Source organism: Chiloscyllium plagiosum, chromosome 29 (assembly GCF_004010195.1).
Source record: "Chiloscyllium plagiosum isolate BGI_BamShark_2017 chromosome 29, ASM401019v2, whole genome shotgun sequence".
NCBI classification, from domain to species: domain Eukaryota; kingdom Metazoa; phylum Chordata; class Chondrichthyes; order Orectolobiformes; family Hemiscylliidae; genus Chiloscyllium; species Chiloscyllium plagiosum.
The window spans coordinates 9,503,826-9,524,704 of NC_057738.1; the positions used below are offsets into that span (position 1 = coordinate 9,503,826).

Genomic DNA, 20,879 nt, shown 5'->3' on the forward strand with positions numbered 1-20,879 from the left:
AACCAACATTTTCCTGACCACCATCAGTTCTGAGGAAGAGTAAACCAACCCAAAATGTTAACTCTGATATCTCTTTACAGATGCTGCTGACCATCTGAGTTTTTCCAGCAACTTCTGGTTTTGATTCTGATTTACAGCATCCACTGTTCTTTTGGTTTTGTTTAGTCAATTGTGCTTTTAGTCTGTAACAGTAAAAATGTTAAAATATGATGTCTTCTTGTAGTTGGAATTTTTTTTCAAAAGTTAATGTTCACTTATTATGATATAAACTAAATACTGATTGTGTATATTTTAAGTGATTAAAGGGTTTTTATTTATAAAGGTATTTAATTATTAGAAATTGTTAATAGCTTATAGACTTGTACCATAGAAAGGAAAACATAAAATGGTAATTTTGCCCCTTCACAGAACAGTTTGAGGTATATGGATTACATTCAGCAAAAGAAAATACTTGTAAACATAAGGAGATCTGCTTTTTAGCAAGGATTGTTGAAATAAAAGGTCAACAGTGTTTCAGGTAGAGCAGTAGCTAGTATCACAAACATACCAAACAATGAATCATAGATCTGTTACAAAACTGAAAGTCAACTCCATTCACATTGCAAAGTTACAAAATAGGACTGGAGCCCTATAAAAATCTTATGTTTTCCTTCAGAATTTCTAGTGAAGAGAATAAATTAATCAAGCATTCAATCATCCCTACCCAGAACAAAAGCAGTTTTTCTTAACTCTATGACTTTGCTTAAAGCATTGAATGTCCAGATACAGTTGAACTCAATAAAAATTATTTGCACAGAAAATTGTGTCAGATAAAGAATCGTACAAAAATTTGTGTGAGAATACAAGTTAGACACTGAACACTTTCTCAAAACTAGTAAATAATAAATCTTATAGGAGTCTAAGCTACATGAGCTATGGTGGAAACAACAAATGGTGGAGATCACAGTTCTAGACTCGAAATGTTAGCTTGCTGTCTCTCCATGGATGCTGTCTGACCGGCTGTGATCTCCAGCCTTTGTTGTTTCCAGTATAGATTCCAGCATCTGTGGTAATTTGTTCCTACATGAGCTATGATGGGATCTGTGGCAGAATCAGACAAGTCAGTCGAAGCCAATCTTGATGTTATGAGCATCTCGCTGCATCTTTTTTAAAGTTTTTCACAAGCTGCATGTGTGTTGCTTGCTAGGAGTGATGAATGGGCAATTGAGGAGAATTACTACTTGTTAAATGACTTGTTGACAGCCCAACTAGTCTCCTTAATATTATAGCGTCCTATCTTATCAACTCACCAAACAAGCTAAACCTCAAAAGAAACTCAACTAAAACTAGACAGGTAACTAGCAAATTTGCCTCGCTGGTTGATCTCCATGTTGGATACTGAGCACCAATATCTCAGACATACTCTAGGAGTATAAGCCACATTCACACCATTTCCTGGCATACTGGCATCTAGATTAGCTTACCTACAGTGTGGAAACAGGCCCCCCAACCCAACAAGTCCACACTGACCTGCCGAAGCGCAACCCACCCAGACCCATCACCCTACATTTACCCCTTCACCTAACACTACGGGCAATTTAGCATGGCCAATTCACCTAACCTGCACATCTTTGAATTGTGGGAGGAAACCAGAGCACCCGGAGGAAACCCACGCAGACACGGGGAAAATGTGCAAACTCCACACAGAGAGCCACCTGAGGCGGGAATTGAACCTGGCTCTCTGGCGCTGTGAGGCAACAGTGCTGTCCACTGTGCCGCCTCAACGCACATGTCCAGTCTCCTTCCAGTATGCTTCTGCACTTCAATGCTGCACATTAGACTGAACTGGCAACTATTATTGTAATGCTGTAGCAAGGAACTTTGCACTCAAGGATATGCACCCAACTCAATGACCAGGCTACATCTCCACGCGCTTCACCCCCTGTTAGAGGATATGCGCACTTTGAGACCACAGCATCCTTCCCTTGCATTACCTTGCCTTTATGAGTTTTGCTCCCTCAGCCAAAGACACCAAGCTCATATTGTTACTGACTTGCTTTGTTATTTGGCGCAGACACAAAAGTAGTAGCTGTTATGGTTTTCAGCAGGCTTCAGTCAAGGATAGCTTTTGCTCTGGAGGTTCCAGCACATTAAAAGTCAAAGGCAGCCTCTGATATAAACCCAGAGTAGCTAGAGTCAGAATGATCTCTACATAAGGGATGATGAATTGAATGTTGGATAGCCCACCACCCAGCTTGAGCCGTTCTGCATTCTGTGGCTTTCATTCCAACAGGAAAGTAGAGAGTCAGGTAGTAAGGGAGGTGAAACTGGGTGGTGCAACTGTTACTTTTGATGGCAGTAGAGAGGTGTCCCATACAAGTGACCAAGGGCATGCACAGTTACTGCTGTCAGGGTTGTGGTGAGTGAGAGAGTGTGAGGGAATATGTTGCAGGCAACAGGAATTTGTAGAGCATGAACCTTGGTGAAAGATGGGTTCTGTAATAAGTACAAGGTATTGGAAAGGAGATGATGGCACTTAAGCTTGCAGAATGTACAAGGTCATTTCTCCCTACATTGCTATACATTCCTCCAGACAACACAGACTGCTTTATCCTGGCTGGCACACCTAATATCCCCCACTTTGAGTGGTCAAACCTCATAAGTTAAATATTTATAATCTTGTTATATTTTTCAATACAGTAGACATTATAGTGATGTTCACTGGAACCATCTGAGAAGACTTGGGGAGATTCACTGCCAATCTTTCTGATTTGATATCAGTAATTTGGACTGACACCAGTGGGGAAGGATGCTGAAGTGAGGGTCAATCTTGATAAGCGCAGCATCATCCAGCAACACATTTTTCAGCTCTGATCTCCAGCATCTGCAGTCCTCACCTTCTCCTAGGCAATCTTGATAAACAAAGCAAGTTTACTATGTAGTACTTAATGACTATTACATCTAAGTTACACTAGAGTCCTTTGTAAGACCTCAGGTGAAAGTACACATTATTGTTAATTAATTTTCGGTTATACGTCAACTTAACACAAGACTGATACACTGAAGCACCATTTAGTTCCTCCCATTATGGCCATAAGAATAGAGCTTATCTCATGATATCAGGAACCCTTTTACATAAGCTTAGTATTATAAGTAATCTATGTTGATCCACCTCATTCTCAATCAATAAAGCTGACTTTTTTCACATTATGCACCTACCTAATTTTTGCCACTGAAATGTCGTTCTTAATATTTCATTAGCTCTACAAAATATCACACCAGATCTATGCAGAGAAATGTTAATTTGGCTGTTGTGAGGTCGGAATATTAAAATAAACAAACATGTTCAGCTGGTCTGACTCCTGACTCCACCGTCGCTCTGTGCCCGCCCACATCCTCGGGGCAGCTGCTGTTGATTGACAGCAGGAGCTCGCGCTCCGCCCAACCGCCAGTTGATCCTCTACCAATCTCGTCCATTCTGGGCTCGCAGGGGTGATCTGATCATTTGTACCATTTTGTTTCAGTTTTCCTCAAGTATGGAGATCCCACGATGTCTGAATAGTATTATATATGCCGATCTTCTTGATTACAAAAATGGCTGCGGCCTGATTTTGCTTGGTTATTTCAAACAGTACACCGTAGACTAGCCTGTCCACCCCCTCGCCTTGCTCCCCCTGTGGTGTGGCCGCTGTGAGAGGTTCTTCACGGCTTTCAGTGACAATGGCGGAGTGCAGCGGCCCAGACAGGCATAGGGATAGGGGCGGATCCTGCTCCTTCACCAACAACCCGGCTGGGAAAAGCCAGGGAGCCCCCGGGACTACGGTCGGCGCTGGGGAATATTGCAGGAAAGTGCAGGAGTGGCTGTGGCAGTATTACAGCTACGTGCAATGGCAGAGCTGGCTCATGATGATGGCCCCTCTCCCTCCCTATTACCCCTTCGTCAGCGGCGGGGCCAGGCAGAGCGAGGGGGAGGCAGCCGCTGCTCCCACTCCCGGAGTTAACAATCCCTTCCCCCTCTACCTCGGCGTTCCCACTGTGTCGCCAACCCCGGGTGAACAACCGCAGCAGCGGGAGGTGGCAACTGCTTCGGCGAGCGGCGTCAGGCTGCCAGCCACTAATGCGCAGCAACAGGCAGCGAATGTGCACCCGAGAGGTAAGGCACCACGGAAGATGTGTCGGCCGTTATGTGGGAGATTTGCAGTAGAAGAGGAACTGCATGTTGTAATTACAAACGTCTTGAATCTGCATTGCCGGGACGAGCTTCGGAAACAGCACCTAAACAAGATGAGAGAGTGACTGCAATTAGCTGTTGGAAAAGTGACACGCAATGCTATTTGCACGCAGTTGTTTTTCCATGAAATCACTTGGCTGTTAAATGCTTATCAGTAGACTGCAGACGTTTATCTGATCCTAACTGCACTTTTTGATTATGCTAAATGGCTAGTGGGTCCCATGCATTGCAACCCTAAACTATCCTTGAATCTTGTTCACAGAAACAACCTCAACGTATATGATTCGGAGATACCGGTGTTGGACTGGAGTGTACAAAGTTTAAAAATCACAACACCAGGTTATAGTCCAACAGGTTTAATTGGAAGCACTAGCTTTCGGAGCGACTATCACCTGATGAAGGAGCGTCGCTCCGAAAGCTAGTGTGCTTCCAATTAAACCTGTTGGACTATAACCTGGTGTTGTGATTTTTATCAACGTATATGGTTAGAGACAAAAAAACTGCTGATGCTTATGGACATCTGTACATGTCTGCAGTATGGAGGAAATAAGTTATTCCTAGTAATTCAGATTTAAAAGAATCAAGCAAACTATTGTAGCATTGAGGACAGTGAAATCTTAAGTACCACTGGTTGTCAATGAATAAGAACATGAAAGCAGGACTGGGCCCTCCAGCCTGTTGCACTATTCCATAAAACCAGCTACCTGATTGTGCCCTCAGCTAGACCTCTTGCTTGCCTTCACATTACCTTGGGCTTCCTTGTAAATGTGTCTAATTCAGCCTATATATGTTACTATATATGTTACTTTAATGCCACATTATCCCACACTCTCCCTATTTGTGATGTGCTTTCTAGAAATCTGTCGATCTCCATCTTGAACCTGCTCTATGATGGAGATTCCACAGACTTCTGGGGGTAGAGAATTCCAAGAATTCACCATGTTCTAAATGAATAAAGCACCTTCATCTCTGTCTTAAATGGCCTATGCCTTATCCTGAGATTATGCACGTGGTTTTAGACTCACCAGCTAGGGGAAACTTCCCTATCCACCTTGTTGTTCCTTGTAAGAATTTGTAGGTTTCAATGAGGTCATCTCTCATTCTTCAAAACTCTAGGCAATACAGATCCAGTCTCCTCAAACTCCTGTCATAAAACAATGCTGGCATACCAGGTTCACCTCAATGTCACACTCATTCTCTCACTCCCTCAATCTGGTGAACTTATTTGCACTCCTTTGACAAGTATATCCTTCCTTAGATTAATAGAATCAAAGCTGTACATAGACTTGGTGAGATGTCACCTGGAGTACTTGGTACAACTGTAGTAAAACAATCTTATATTTAAATTCCCTAGTGATGAAGACCAACTTCCTGTTTTTTTTTTCCCTTCTAGATTGCTTACTGCACCTGCATGTTAATTTTGTGACTCATGAATCAGGGCCTCAACTTGCCAAATGCTCACTATTTAAGAAATACTCAGTTTCTGTTTTTTCTACTGAAGTGAATACTTTCCCCCTTATTCACATTGTATATCACATGCCATGATCTAACCCACTCACATTCTCTTCCTTGCATCTTCTCAAATTACCTTGTGATACTCTACATCGTGCAATCTTGAGAATGATCTGTTATTTCTTACTCTCTGCTTTTTGTCTTATGTCCATCAAACATGAGTTCTCTTTCATTGATTTTTGCTGACTCTGCCCAATTTTGCCATTCTTTTCTAAGTATTCAGTTATCACATCCTTTATATTACATTTGCGATTTTCCAGTCAGCAGAAACCTTTTCAGAATCTATTAACTTTTGAAAGATAACCACCAAAGCATTCATTTTCTTTCTTAGATGAAGCTCATCTGGTCAAGTATATTAATTGAACTTCAGGTCAGTTAATGATGAGTATCATTTCTTTTGCTGTTCATTTCTTTTAGTTCCTCTGTTTCATAAGTCCTTTGGTTGCCTTGTATTTCCAGAGATGTTCTGTATCTTCTTTGAAGACAGGTGTGAAGTAACTTTAGTTTTTCTGCCATTCTCTTGTTCTCCACAATAAATATTGGCTCTATTAAAGCACAAAGTTAAATCAAAATAACTTAAAACTAGACAACTTAGTGAATATAGAGCAAAGCCATCCATATGCAGTAAAACTAATTAATACAGATTACTTCAGCTATGTTTTCAGAATATATTATGATCCCGCAACTCCCTGATCAGTTTTTCACTTGCATTTCACTGACCACAGCCCGAAGTAGAGTACAAAACTCTCTCCTATCAAAGCCACACACCATCCTGACCTGGAACCGTATCACTCTTCCATCACTGTCTATGGATCAAAATCCTGGACCTCACTTCCTAACAAAACGGAATGCACACTCACCATATGGACTGCAATGATTTAAGATGGCAGTTCATCACTACTTTCTCAAGGGGCAATAATGCTGACCTAGCCACCATGTTCCACATTTTACAAATGAAGAAATAACACCTGGACAAAAGTAACTATGTATCTGGCACTGAATTTGGCAGTTTTGAGCCAGTGATGGGAGTAGAATTAGACCACTCGGCCTATCGAATCTGCTTTGCCATTTGATCACATCTGATATTTTTTTCCAACCCTGTTCCCCTGCTTTTTCCCGATTAACCTCTGATCTCTTTACCAATCAAGAATCTATCTCTATCTTAAATACACTTGGTAACTTGGCCTCCATAGCCCTCTGTGGCAGAGAGTTCCACAGATTAACCACTATCTGCCTGAAGAAATTCCTCCTCATCTCAGTTCTAAAGATGCATCCTTTCATTTTGAGGCTGTGCCCTCAGTTCCTAGTATCTCCTAGTGGAAACATTTTCCATGGCCACTTTATCCAGGCCTCTCGGTGTTCTGTAGGTTTTAATAAGATCCCCCTCAGCCTTCTAAAGTTCAAGTACCGACTCAGAGTTCTCAACTGCTCCTCATATGACGCGCCCTTCATCCCTTGGATTATTTTTGTAAACCTCCTCTGGTTTAATGTTGCTCCCTTGGAGGCAAAGGTAATTTTAATGTTTTGTGAGGATACAATTAGGTGCCTCTGGGTAGTTCAGGATGCAGGATGGGAAAAAATTGTGGCTGTAAGAGCTGCTGCTTTTGAGGTATTTTAGGTGTTGGACCTATTAGATCGCGCAGATCAGTTGTAGTGGCAGTTAGAGGCAATAAGGAATTTACAAGAGCTGGGGGTGTGATGGATGGCAGTTAAAGGAAGGGAGAAAAACTGCAGATATAGTCGGGTAGAAGGGTTATGGCCAGGAGTGATAGGAGAGGGAGGAAGATAAGGATAGCCACAGGTGACTCCTGCACTATTCTCAAACAAATATGCTGTTTTGCAAGATGTAGGAGGTGATGGACTCTCAGGGGAACTTGCAGGAGCAGCCAAGTTTCTGGTACCGAGACTGGATCTAATGCAATGAGGGGTATGTCAGGTTCCAAGGGATCAATTGTGTTAGGAGACTGTCTAGTCAGAGGCACAGACAGACATTTCTCCGGCCAACAGCAAGAAATCAGAATGTTATGTTGCCTGCCTGGTGCCAGGATCAAGGATATCTTGGAGAGAGTACAGAATATTCACAAAGGGGAGAGAGACCAGTAGGAGGTCATTGTATACATTGGAACCAACAACATGGGAAGGGAAAATGATGAGATTCTGAAGGAGAAATTAGGAAGTTGGGCAGGAATTTAACAAGGGTAGTAATATCTGGAATACTCTGGTGCTATGAGGTAGTCAGGGTAAGAATAGAAGGATAGAGCAGATGAATGCGTGAGGGGAGAAGGGTTCACATTTTTGGATCACTGGAATCTCTTCTGGGGTAGAAGTGACCTGTATACGAAGGACAGATTGCACCTGAATTGGAAGGAGACTAATATATTGGCAGGGAGATTTACTCAAGGTGTTTGGGAGGTTTTAAACTGGTATGGTTGAGGGGTGGGACCCAGCAAGATAATGAGGAAGGAGATCATTCTGAGCCTAGTACAGCTGGGAAAGGGAGCAAGAAAAACAGTCAGGGCAGTCAGGAACAAAGCAAAGAAGGAGGTAAATTAAACAATTTATTTCAATGCAAGAAGCCTAACAAGGAAGGCAAATGAATTCGGGGCATGATTAAGAACATGGGACTTGGATATTCTAAAAGTTACAGAGATGAGAAAGTCTATAGCCTTAAAGCTTGTACTTAAACATTTAAACTAAAATGTAATGTTGAATTATTGAATACATTTGCTGCACACTAGAAAATGGACAAGCAGGGAGAGTCTGGCCACGAAAAAGGGGGAACCCAAGTTATGCGGAAGATAAAAACATCTGTTCTCATCAAGTGATAACAGGATGCTTTAAGGCAATTAAGAATGTTTGCCTTAACATCAGTGAATCTGTGTAAACAGGACACAGAGTAACAACAATCACGGCTGTTCCCTTGTGAAATTAATGACAGTGTTTGATTCTGACCTCGAAACGTAACTCTGTACTATCAAAAGCCTTGTAATTGACAGTCAGGTCGTATCAATTATAGTGGATTCATATTACCCCTTGCAAGCTAGGCAGACACAGAGGAAAACATCTTTTCTTTTGCAAGTCCCTGACTTGAGAATTCAGAAGGACGTGAGAGAGAGAGAGAGAGAGAAAGAGAGACCATTTTAGTACTGGGACTGCTGAAGCCAGTAGCAAATTAAACTTTGTGCTTACTTGCTATGGATTGAACTTAATTGCATTTTTGAGACTTTATGATGATTTTGAGTAGCCCTTACTGGTTATGAAATGCAAGCTGTGAAAGGTAATATTGATGAAGCTTTAATTTATCTGCTGTTCTTGCAGACCATGACTACCCCACTGTCAATTCAAACTAGTCAGATCTTATGTCTTATTTGAATTTGAATCACAATCCTGAAAAGAAAGCCTGTTTAATTCGAGACTAATGAATCAGTTTACCGTAACATTTCAGCTTCAGGTACAGAATGATTGTGTTTAAGATAAAAGCAGGAGTCTGCTCCTAGCTTAAAAATTATTCTAAAACTAATATTGAAGAGAATCTGACACAATCTGTCAGGAAGCCATTTTATGGTCAAAATTTTACCCTTCTTGATAAGAAGCCATTTTGTAAAACAGTTGTATCTGAAATGTGAGCTGTGTAAGGTTACCTTCTGAACTCTTCAATTAGCTCAGAGTGGTACCTCTTTTTCATTGGAGCTTATCTCGCCAGCAGATGCCTAACTCGGCTGGATTTGTTTTTCCCACCTGATGAATGGCTTAGGGCCTGTAGGAGTGATTAGTCAAGCGCACACAGACCTGTCAATTAACCACTGTTATCTGTCTAATTAAGAACAGACAGTGTTTTGTAAACTTTTTGTATAAAGGAAGCCTGTTTGTGAGAGTAAAGCAGAGTAGTCTGCCATCCTGCTCTCCAGGAGCCCAGTTAGTTTAGCTTATAGGTGTCAGTGTTATGTTGTAACAGTGATCCTATTGGTAAATAAAAGGGATGACTAAAATTAAACTAAACTGTGTCTGTAAGAGGTTTTTTTTATTCCAGACTTCCAAACAGTACGATTTCCAGGACGAAACAAGAGAGGCTTACAGGTTGATCCCACAAGGGATTCCCTGGGCCGGCTGAAATCTATATTTTAACAGAGATGTAGCTCTGGGATGGACAGGACTGGCAGATCATTGTTTCAGGATGCAAATGCTATAGGAATGTTAGAAAGGTGGAGGGGTGGGAAAAGAAGAGAGGTGTGGCTTTTTTTGATAAATTATTTGGGTGGAACTGACAAATAAAAAAGAAATGATTGTCTTATTGGCATTGTACTATAGATCCCAGTAATAGTCAGCAGGAAACTGAGAAACAAATTTGTAAGGAGATCTCAGTTATCTGCAAGAATAATAGGGTGGTGATGGTAAGAAATTTTAACTTTACAAACATAGACTGGGACTACCATGATGTTAAGGATTTAGATGGAGAGGAATTTAAGTGTGGTACAAGAAAATTGTCTGATTCAATATGTGGATGTACCTACTAGAGAACGTGCAAAACCTGATCTCCTCTTGAGAAATAAGGCAGGGCAAGAGACTGAGGTGTCAATGAGGGAGCACTTTGGGACCAGTGACTATAATTCTATTAGTTTTAAAATAGAGATGAAAAAGGATAGACAGGACCTAAAAGTTGAAGTTCTAAATTGGAAGAAGGCCAATTTTGACAGTGTTAGGTAAGAACTTTGAAAAGTTGATTGGGAGCAGATGTTTGCAGGTAAAGGGACGGCAGAAAAATGGGAAGCCTTCAAAAATGAGACAACGAGGGTCCAGAGACGGCATGTTCATGTTAGGGTGAAAGGAATGGCTGGTAGGTGTAGGAAATACTGGATGACTAAAGAAATTGTGGTTTTGGTCAAGAAAAAGAAGGCAACGTATGTCAGGTATAGACAGCTGAGTTCGAGTGAATCCTTAGAAGAGTATAAAGGCAGTAGGAGTATACTTAAGAGGGGAATCAGGAGGGCAAAAAGGGGACATGAGATAGCTTTGGCAAATAGGGTTAAAGAGAATCCAAAGGGATTTTATAAATACATTGAGTTCAAAAGGATAACTAGGGAGAGAATAGGGCGCCTCAAAGATCAGCAAGGCAGCCTATGTGGAACTGCAGGATATAACAAGTTTACTGTGGAGAAGGATATGTAAGGTACAGAATGTGGGCAAATAGGTGGTGACATCTTGAAAAATTTCCATATTACAGAGGGGGAGATGCTGGATGTCTTGAAATGCATAAAGGTAGATAAATCCCCAGGACCTGATCAGGTGTACCCTAGAACTCTTTGGGAAGCTAGGGAAGTGATTGCTGGGTCACTTGCTGAGATAATAGGATCATCGATAGTCACAGGTGAGGTGCCGGAAGACTGGAGGTTGGCTAACATAGAGTCACTATTTAAGAAAGGTGGTAAGGAAAAGTCAGTTTTCTGTAGACCAGTGAGCCTGACATCGGTGGTGGGCAAGTTGTTGGAGGGAATCCTGACGGACAGGATTTACATCTAACTGGATAGACAAGGATTGGAGTGTTGGAGATAACCTTAGAGGTTTATAAAATCATGAGGGGCATGGATTGAATACATAGACAAGGTCTTTTCCCTGCAGTGGGGGAATCCAAAATTCGAGGGCATAGGTTTAGGATGAAAAATTTAAAAGGGACATAAGGGGCAACGTTTTCACGCAGCAGGCGGTGCACATATTGAATGAGCTGCCAGAGAAAGTGATGGAGGGCTGGTATCATTACAAGATTTAAAAGACATCTGGATGGCTTTATGAATAGGAAGGGTTTAGAGGGATATGGGCCAAGCGCAGGCAAATGGCACTAAATGAGGTTAGGATATCTGGCTGGCATAGAAGAGTTGGACCAAAGACCCTTATTCCATGCTGTACATCTCTAATATTCTATGACTCGAAGTGCTCATAGAACTACAGAATGGTTAGAGCAGAAGAGGTGTTAGTTTGGTCTGACATGTTTGGCATATTGTGTGCAATTCTGGTCTCCCTCCTATTGGAAGGATGTTATGAAACTTGAAAGGTTCAGAAAAGATTTACAAGGATATTGCCAGGGTTGGAGGATTTGAGCTATACGGAAAGGCTGAATAGGCTGGAGCAGTTTTCCCTACAGCATCAGAGGCTGAGGGGTGACCTTATAGAGGTTTAAAAAAATCATGAGGGGTATGGATGGGATAAATAGACAAGGTCTTTTCCCTGGACGGGGGGGAGGGAGTCTAGAACTAGAGGGCATAGGTTTAGTGTGAGAAGGGAAAGATTTAAATTGGACCTAAAGGTCAACCTTTTCACACAGAGGGTGGTACAAATATGGAATGAGCTGCCAGAGAAAGTGGTGGAGGCTGGTACATTTACAACATTTAAAAAGCATCTGCATGGGTGCATGAATAGGAAGGGTTTAGAGGGATATGGGCCAGCACAAGTGCTGTCAAATAGGACTAAATTATTTTAGGATATCTGGTCAGAATGGACGGGTTGTACCGACTATGTCTATGACTATTGTAGGATACATGAAAGTGAACAAATAGATTCTTACATTTTCAAATGGCATTTGATGAGGTGCTACATAAAAGATTAACAGACTGGAGGAGGCGTTGAGAGTTTGGGTAATATACTAGCATAAATTGATTAGTTAATAGACAGAAAGATCAAGAATAAAGAGATTTTAACTATAGGTGGTTCCCAGTTGACAAACAATTGACTTAAGAATGCTCATACTTATGAAAGAGATCCTGTATTAATTTTAAGGATCTAACATGAGCATTTTCTCATACTTAAGCTAGGCTATTTTATATTGAACTGTATATTGTTTCAGATTTGTGTACAAATCAGCATACTTTGGAATGGAACCCATTTGTAACCCAGTAAATTTCTGTAGTTGAGTTCCACAGTGGTCAGTACTGGGCCCTCAACTATTTACAATCTATAGTAATGACATTTGATAACAGTAAATGTAAGTTGTGAGGAAGATGTAAAGAAATATAGACAAGTTAGGTAAGTGAGTAACAACATTGCAGATGGAATATAATACAGGCAAATTTGAGGTTATTCACTCTGTTTTTAAAAATAGGTAGAGGGTATGTTTTAATAGGTATAAACCTATAATATAGACACTACGTCTATAGGTACGGCAAGAAATCAGGATGACTGATGGAGATTGGTTTTTGTTGCTAGGAGATTGGAATGCAGGAAAAAAAATCATTACGATTGTATAGGACTTTGAGATCATTCTAGAATACTATATGCAGTTTTGTCTCTGTATATAAGCAAGATTTTGCTTGCCTTGCAAGTGCTACCATAGAGCTTCACTGAATTAGATTCTGGGATGAGAGGCTGAATTGTCATCCCGTTCCCTCTTTAGTCGAAGTAAAACGCTCAGAGAATCAGTACACTTTTACCACCTTCATCTTTGTTCTAGGCCCTGGAGGGAAAGAGAACAATCACCTATGTGCACAGGGACATGAGTTCTCAGTCTTTTCTCTGGAACAGCAGATTCTCACTGAATTATATAGTCATTTTACAGAGAGGACCATCCAGATAAGGCAACATACATATTGATTGGGTGACTGTTACAATCAGTGAGTGTCAACAGTAAAGATTAAGCCATCTGCTGGTACACAATGTGTGTTCTTAACCTTAATTGACTTCACATCATGAATACTTTTCACCTAGTTAAAATGACCTTACATACTGAATGCTTCCAATATTGTTAAATGGCTCTACGTAATGAATGCTTTTCAACCTTGTATACCCATTGCCCTTGCCTCCAGCACCTAGTTGTTAACTGCAAGTTCTTATCTGATCTGAGTCATGCTCAGTTGAACCTCTTGTTTCACCAAACTCAAAACTTAACTCTTACCTAACATGCTCATACCCTATACACATTCTCAGGATTATTTGGGTCAGTTTACTCTAGAGGTTTGAAGAATATGAGGTGATGTAATTGAAACATGTAAGATTCTTAAAAGCTTGGCAGATTATGTATGGAGAATTTGTTTTCCCCTGGCTTGGGAATGTAGAATGAAGGCAGAACCTAAGGGTAAGGAGTTATCATTCAGAACTGTGATTAGGAGAATTTTCTTCATTTGGAGGGTTACAGATTTGTGGATTTCCACATTGAATATATTTCGCGCTCAGAAAGATGGATTTTTGGTGTTTTAAGGAATTGAGGGATTTGGAAAAATTGAGTTGAAGTCGAAGATGAGCCATAGTCACATTTAATGGTGGGTCAGGCCTGATGAGCTACATGGCCCATTGCATGTATTTCTTGCACTCATTTTCAGTTACATCTGTTGGGAAGTTAATATTGAGAGACAAACATTGTTGTGATTTTACAATAATATGTATTACATAGTCTAAGGTGCCAGTTGTTCACAGCATATCATCCAGTTTGTCATGTGGAAATCCACAAGAAATCAGGAATATCAGAGATCATTTGACTAAGTTACAGTCTTTTGCACAATGCCTATTTGTGTCCACATGTGCATGTCCCTACTGTTTTCTTCCTTTATCAATGAATTCATAGATGTGAATGCTTGCAGATTCTGTAAGCGGTTATCTATATCTCTGAAAGATTAGTAATATCTGTTTTTACTGTGAAATTGGACAGACAAATGGTATACTAATGCAGATGAGGATTTTGACAATGGTGTCAAGTAAGCTGATCTCAAAACCAGTCTCATTGATCATAGTGAGAATCTCCTGGATGTGGAGATTTTCCATTACTTTGTTATCCAGAGCAGCAACAGCTTCCAAAGTCGGTAAGGTCTTTAGGATGAGAACATGGTGAGCGACTTTATGACCAGCATCTTCACCTCAAACTGCAACAGTTCAAGAAAAAGGCTGACTACTATCACTACCTTATGGGCAACTAGGTCTAAGCAATAATTCTGACTTTACATGGCCTGAGAATTAAAATGTTCTTTACTCAGATGAGCAATAATTGCTTGAGATAGTTGATTACAGTTGAATGCTATGAGAAAACCCTGTGTTTCGAATGTATGATCAATTAATGTATGTATTAATATAGTAGTGGACTTGACAAGTTAGACCAGTACATGAAGAGTCTCCGAGCTGTACACTACCAACAAAACACAACCAGAACATTTGTAGTTGCACCAGTGTCATAAGAGTTGTTAAATCTAAACACATTTGTGCAAGGAAAAAAAAAGTTGAAGCAACCATAACTGAATATTCAGCAACAAATTTAAGCATCCAATAACTGAAGTCAGCAAGCATCTCAATACCTACAGATTCCATTCAGGCAGTGTGTCTCCCAACATTTCCCCATTGTAATCATTGCAGGATGGAAACTAATCACTCACTGAAGTAGGGTTGCGGGAGCATTTAATAAACAACATGAAATCTAGAGCCTAGCCCTCTTCTTCCAAAGAATTCTGTGCCTTCAGAGGTCATCAGAGTTCACATATATATTTTAAATCACCCTGTTTGGATATGTTATGATACAGCTCTGCGCAAGTTAAACATGAATCTGGACCTTCTGGTCCAGAAGTAAAGACACTACTACTCTACCACAAGACCCTTTTACAGTGTACTTGTTTATTTTGTTGAATACATTTTTTTAAAAAGGCAATTGGCCTAATTTCAAAGAACACAGAAAATTAAAGTACACGAGCAGGCCCTTCGGCCTTCCAAGCCTGCGCAGATCTACATCCTCTATTTTAACCTGTCGCCTATTTTCCAAGGATCTGTATCCCTCTACTCTCTGCCCATTCGTGTATCTGGCAACGCGTTCCAGGTACCCACCACTCTCTGCAAAAGGAACTTTCCATGCATATCTACCTTAAACTTTTCCCCTCTAACCTTGTATTTGTGACCCTTAGTAATTGAGTTCCCCTCACTCTGGGGGGGGGGGGAAGCTTCTTGCTATGCACCCTGTCTGTACCTCTCATGATTTTGTAGACCTCAATCAGGTCTTCCCTTAACCTCTGTCTTTCTAATGAAAATAATCCTAATCTACTCAACCTCTCTTCATAGCTACCAACCTTTATTCCAGGCAACATCCTGGTGAAACTCCTCTGCACTCTCTCCAAAAGCATCCATATCCTTCTGGTAATGTGGTGACCAGAACTGAAGGCAGTATTCCAAATGTGGCCAAATCAAAGTCCTATACAACTGTAACATGATCTACCAACTCTTGTACTCAATACACTGTGTGATGAAGGAAAGCATGACATATGCCACCTTGACCACTGTGTTGCCACCTTCAGGGTACAATAGACCTGAATATCCAGAATTCTCTGTACGTTAGTTTTCCCCAGGGCTTTTTCACTTACTGTATAGTCCGCTCTAGAATTCGATCACATGAATGCCTTAGGAATCAGGTACTGCCTCCAAGTTTAAAATACAAACCACCATCAATCATCAGCAGGCGAGAGGAACAGCAGAAAAGAACGGCCACAAAATGCTAAGGGTTATGATGCCCAGAACCGTCTCCATAGGAAATTGCACGCCAAAACATTCTGTGCTCCAACACCCCCGATCCGGAATGGACAACTGCAATAGAACAAGCTTCTGGCTGTAATTATATTCATCACTTCTTGGAGTAATGAAGTTCTCTTTCTTCAAATGTTTTACTTCCTTCTCTCTGGTACTTAGTTTCAGAGCTTATTTGAAGTAGTAATCTTGGTACTTTATATGTAATTTGAGGTTCACTTATTTTATGATAGCATCACACATCCCAATTGTACTTTGCAATAATATTTTTGCCCTGCTTAAAAATGCTACTCTTAAAATCTTCATGGAGTTTATCATTGATCGGTATCATTTGTCTTGATCAGTATCGTTAGCAAGTGTTCATCGAACTTTAAATGTCATGTTTGACTATCGTGCAAATATATTTTCAAAATAATCAGAATCACTTTGTCATGTTTTTAAAGGACGTGAATACACTATTCCATCTCTGATGCATCGGTTCCTTGCAGAGATGGTAGATTTTCTGATCCTGTTTCTGCTAAAAGCTATTGTGGTGCTAACAGTGATGCACATCTGTGGGATCAAGTAAGTAACACCAATTTAACTGAAACCATTCACTGCTTGGCGTTCATATATAAATAACACAGCCAATCATATTGGGAATAATATCTTATTGTCATTAATAAATGAGTTGTCATTAATAAATGAAGGGAAAAAGTGAGGACTGCAGATGCTGGAGATCAGAGCTGAAAATGTGTTGCTGGAAAAGCGCAGCAGGTCAGGCAGCATCCAAGGAGGAGAATCGACGTTTTGGGCATAAGCCCGAAATGAAAACTAACAATGAGATAAACCACGTAAAATTGTCACTTGATGATAATGTTGTTTATATTGGAGCTAACGGCAAATCTCTGACATATTGGCCACCGTAAGATGATCTGGTCTCAGTTCTGATTACAGATAAGGAAACAAATTACTTCACTAGGAGTTGGAAGTGCATAAAGTTCAGTATTGTTCTGTCCAAGTGTTCTGTAGTTCACTGCTAATTTTAGCAATCATTTTTAGCAACTCCTTTTAGTTGGTGTAATACATGTCTAAGGAAAACTGTGGGGGGGAATATTGGAGATACTTTGTCCTCATCTTTTTCAAATGTGCTTTATTCTTGTGTATTCTAAATTTGAGGGTGGAGAGGGGAGAAGTCAGAGTTGATGAATTGTGCACTTGGTTTCTGTAACAGAACTGCAATTTGATTGAGGGACCGTAAGTTCATAAAATATGCAAATGAACTGGGATGGGTTACAACACTATTGAATTCATGTGACTTGTTTAAACTAGTGACCAAGGAAAATATGTAAGCAGAAACCTCTCACAATAGCACATGCATATCAGTCAAGCCACCAGCAATAATAATGAGTTTTTTTGTCATGGCAAATCAATATTAAAAGCTGAACAAAAGTGTATACAGGATTGTGAGATACTTTACATGTGATAATATATAGGTCTGCTGTTGACATAGTATTTAATCATCTACAGGACACTACCGGATAAAATATGTTACAATCTTTAGGACTCTATGCAACATTGTAGCAGGTTATTTTCACTCAGTTATTTATAATATAATAATGTAACAAGATTTTTCAACTGGGATCCAAATTCTCCAGAAATCTGCAAGAAAGTTTTTAGGGCTTGGTCAAATCGGTTTATTAAAGAATGAAATAATTTTAAAGATCTCCTTTAACAAACTGAGTCCACAAATACAAAGAGTAAAATTGATCAATACTGATGCCATGAAGCCCCATTTATTACTAATAAGACTGCAGCATTTTTTTTCCGCTCATACCCACCTCCAAAAGAAGATTTAGTTTAGTTCAGTTTTGTTTAATTTATCCACCAGTGCATGCTTGGAACAATGTGTCACTGATTCTATTTGAGAGAAGAGGAGATCTCCTGAATTCACTCAGCTGCCATGTTTAAATCTGTTAAGTAGAGCAACAGGTCCAATGATGTCCAATTCATGGTTTAAATGATCTGAGAGTTAAATTGTAATGTCAGTCATTATTGGGATGATTTTACCTCAAACTCTTCATATAGCTTACTGTTGGTTGTTGGAGACAACTGTTCATTGAGTTGAGGGTGATGTGGGTGCTCAAACAGTGTGCTCCTTAGAACTCATTCGAGGGCATTGTATACATAAGGTGTAAATGGCCATGAACATCACCTCTTCATATTGAAATGTGAGCCTAGAGCTTAGATGTTCATTGTATATGGTGAATCATCTGATTGTCTATTGTGAGATCTTGCTATCTGTAAATTTGTTACTGGTTACCATGTGTCAGGGGTTACCATGTGTCAGGGGTTGTTGTTTTAAAAGTTCATTGTGACGGATTTTTTTTATTACTATGGGCAATGAATTGATCAAAAATATTGAGTCTTCTGATCCATCGTATTGTCCAATGGGATTTTGATGCACACCAAACTTACAGCAGTCAGAAATATAATTGCCACATAATGCAAAATATGCTTAATACAACCCTACAGTGTGGAAACAGACCATTTAGCCCAACAAGTCCACACCAACCCTCCGAGTAACCCACCCAGACACAATCCCCAACCCTATTATGCTACATTTACCCCTGACTAATGCACCTAACCTACACGTCCCTGAACACTATGGGCAATTTAGCATGGCCAATTCACCTAACCTGCGCATATTTGGATTGTGGGAGGAAACCGGAGCACCTGGAAGAAAGGTGGTTAGCATTGCTGCCTCTCAGCGCCAGGAACCTGGACTCAATTCGATTTTCTGGCAACTGTCTGTGTGAAGCTTGCACATTCTCAGTGTGTCTGCGTGGGTTTCCTCTGTGTGCTTCATTTTTCTCCCAAAGACCAAAGATGTGCAGGTTAGGTTGTTTGGCCATGCCAAGTTGTCCATAAGTGTCCAGGGATGTGCAGGCTAGGTGGATTAGCTATGGGAAATGTCAGGTTTCAGGGATGGGGTGTTTCTGGGTGGGATGCTGTTCGGACGGTAGGTGTGGATTTGATGGGCTGAATGGTTGCTTCCAATCTGTAGAGGTACTATTCTGCAGTTGAGTTTTTTGCTCAAGAAATTGAATTATCTATTTATTTGAATAAAGCATTTTAGATACAACTTAGCTATTTTCTGCTCAATTATTTAAATTAACAAAATTTGAATAAAACAACTTGGTTTTAAGCAGAATCAATGCCATTGGGTACATTTTGCTAAATCTGAATACTGAAATAAATATAAAGTTGCCCTGAAAATATCACTTAATTGTTAACACCTATAATATTATATTATGAAAACAGAAGATGCTGGAAATAACTCAGCAGGTTTAGCAGCATCTGTGGATAGTGAAAGGGTCACAACCTAGGAGGCTAATTCTGTCTGACCCGATGTGTATTTTCAGTATTTTGCGTTTTTATCAGAATTCTGGCAGCTGCAGTATTTTGCTTTTGTATACATTCTCCCATAACCCTTTGTATATGTTGTCCACTGCAAAACAGTGATTAGCAGCTCAATGTAAATTCTTATAAATTACCACAAACTGCAGCATAACAGGTTGATATGCAGATAATTGTCAGCAGATTATCATATATTTTACTTCTGGTTTTAATTTCATTGAAAACATTAGGCAAAATATTAGAGAATGTTTTATGGAGCTTGAAAATATGTGGATGAGATTTTCAGCACTATTGGAAATGGGAATCCTTGTCTAAGCAATGTTTTTACCCAGCAATTTACCCAGCAGAAAAACTGATGTACTCCGCTTCTATTGATCAACATTTGTGAAAGCACACTTTTATGGTCATACATCTTGCTGTGTTTTGATATGCAGGGATCTTTCCAAATTTGCTCTAAATTACATAATTGAAGAAATTGATGAAGACACTTCTCTAGAAGATCTTCAGAAAATGATGGCTGTAGCACTGATGTACAGACTCTTGGTCTGTTTTTATGAGGTAAAATGTTCATTAGAATCTTGAAATTCTGATATTTGAGAATAATGACTGATGTTAATGAGCCATGAGAAGTAAAATTGATTGAAGTTGTCTGATTGCTAAGGTAGCAGAGCAAAAGTCTTATGGTTTTCATCCAATTGCTATTAGAGAAATATGGTTGGAAGGTCATCAAAGTTGGAGACATGACATTTCATAAAGACCTAGAATGGCAGAGGAGACAATATAACAGAATAACTGAAGGGGAATGATGCAAGGACAGTGTTTTTAAAAAAAAAAATCTTGCCACAGGAGATTCAGGAAGTAGAATTGTATGGATAGGCAAAGGGATAATACTTGTGACCCACACAAGTGCCAGACAAAGACAAGCTCCAACAAAAGAGAATCTCCTCATCTCCTCTGTCAGATCTCATACATTCTCAATGAGAATCTGAGTCGTGGGCTGGATGCAGGTGACTTTTATTTGCAATTTACAGCTAAGTTACTGCATACAGCAAAAAGGCATGAAGGAACACAAAACGTAAAACATTTTAACTTGCAGTGCACACCTCACCCTCCCCAGCAGAGTTGAGTTGTCCACCAGTAATTGGCTTCTAATGACTGAATTTGGAAGACCTATTGTCCACACCATCTTCGTGCCAACCCAACCCAGCCCACCCACCCTCCCCCATCTCCTCCCTCCCCACCCCTCTCTTTCTCCCTCCCCACCCCTCTCTTTCTCCCTCCC

The 20,879-nt window shown here is 40.2% G+C and overlaps 1 protein-coding gene across 2 annotated transcripts in view; it reads left to right on the forward strand.

Moving 5' to 3' along the window:
• The first annotated feature begins 3,401 nt into the window (after nucleotides 1–3,401).
• Nucleotides 3,402–20,879, forward strand: part of fam8a1b (family with sequence similarity 8 member A1b) — a 29,347-nt gene continuing 11,869 nt past the window's right edge. Inside the window, exons 1-3 of one of the 2 annotated variants that reach the window (XM_043719125.1) lie at nucleotides 3,402–4,132; nucleotides 16,642–16,762; nucleotides 20,032–20,155. In XM_043719125.1, the coding sequence (XP_043575060.1) occupies nucleotides 3,700–4,132; nucleotides 16,642–16,762; nucleotides 20,032–20,155 (678 nt within the window). In that variant the 5' untranslated portion in view covers nucleotides 3,402–3,699. The remainder of the gene's footprint in view (nucleotides 4,133–16,641; nucleotides 16,763–20,031; nucleotides 20,156–20,879) is intronic. The other variant, XM_043719124.1, reaches the window with a different exon arrangement.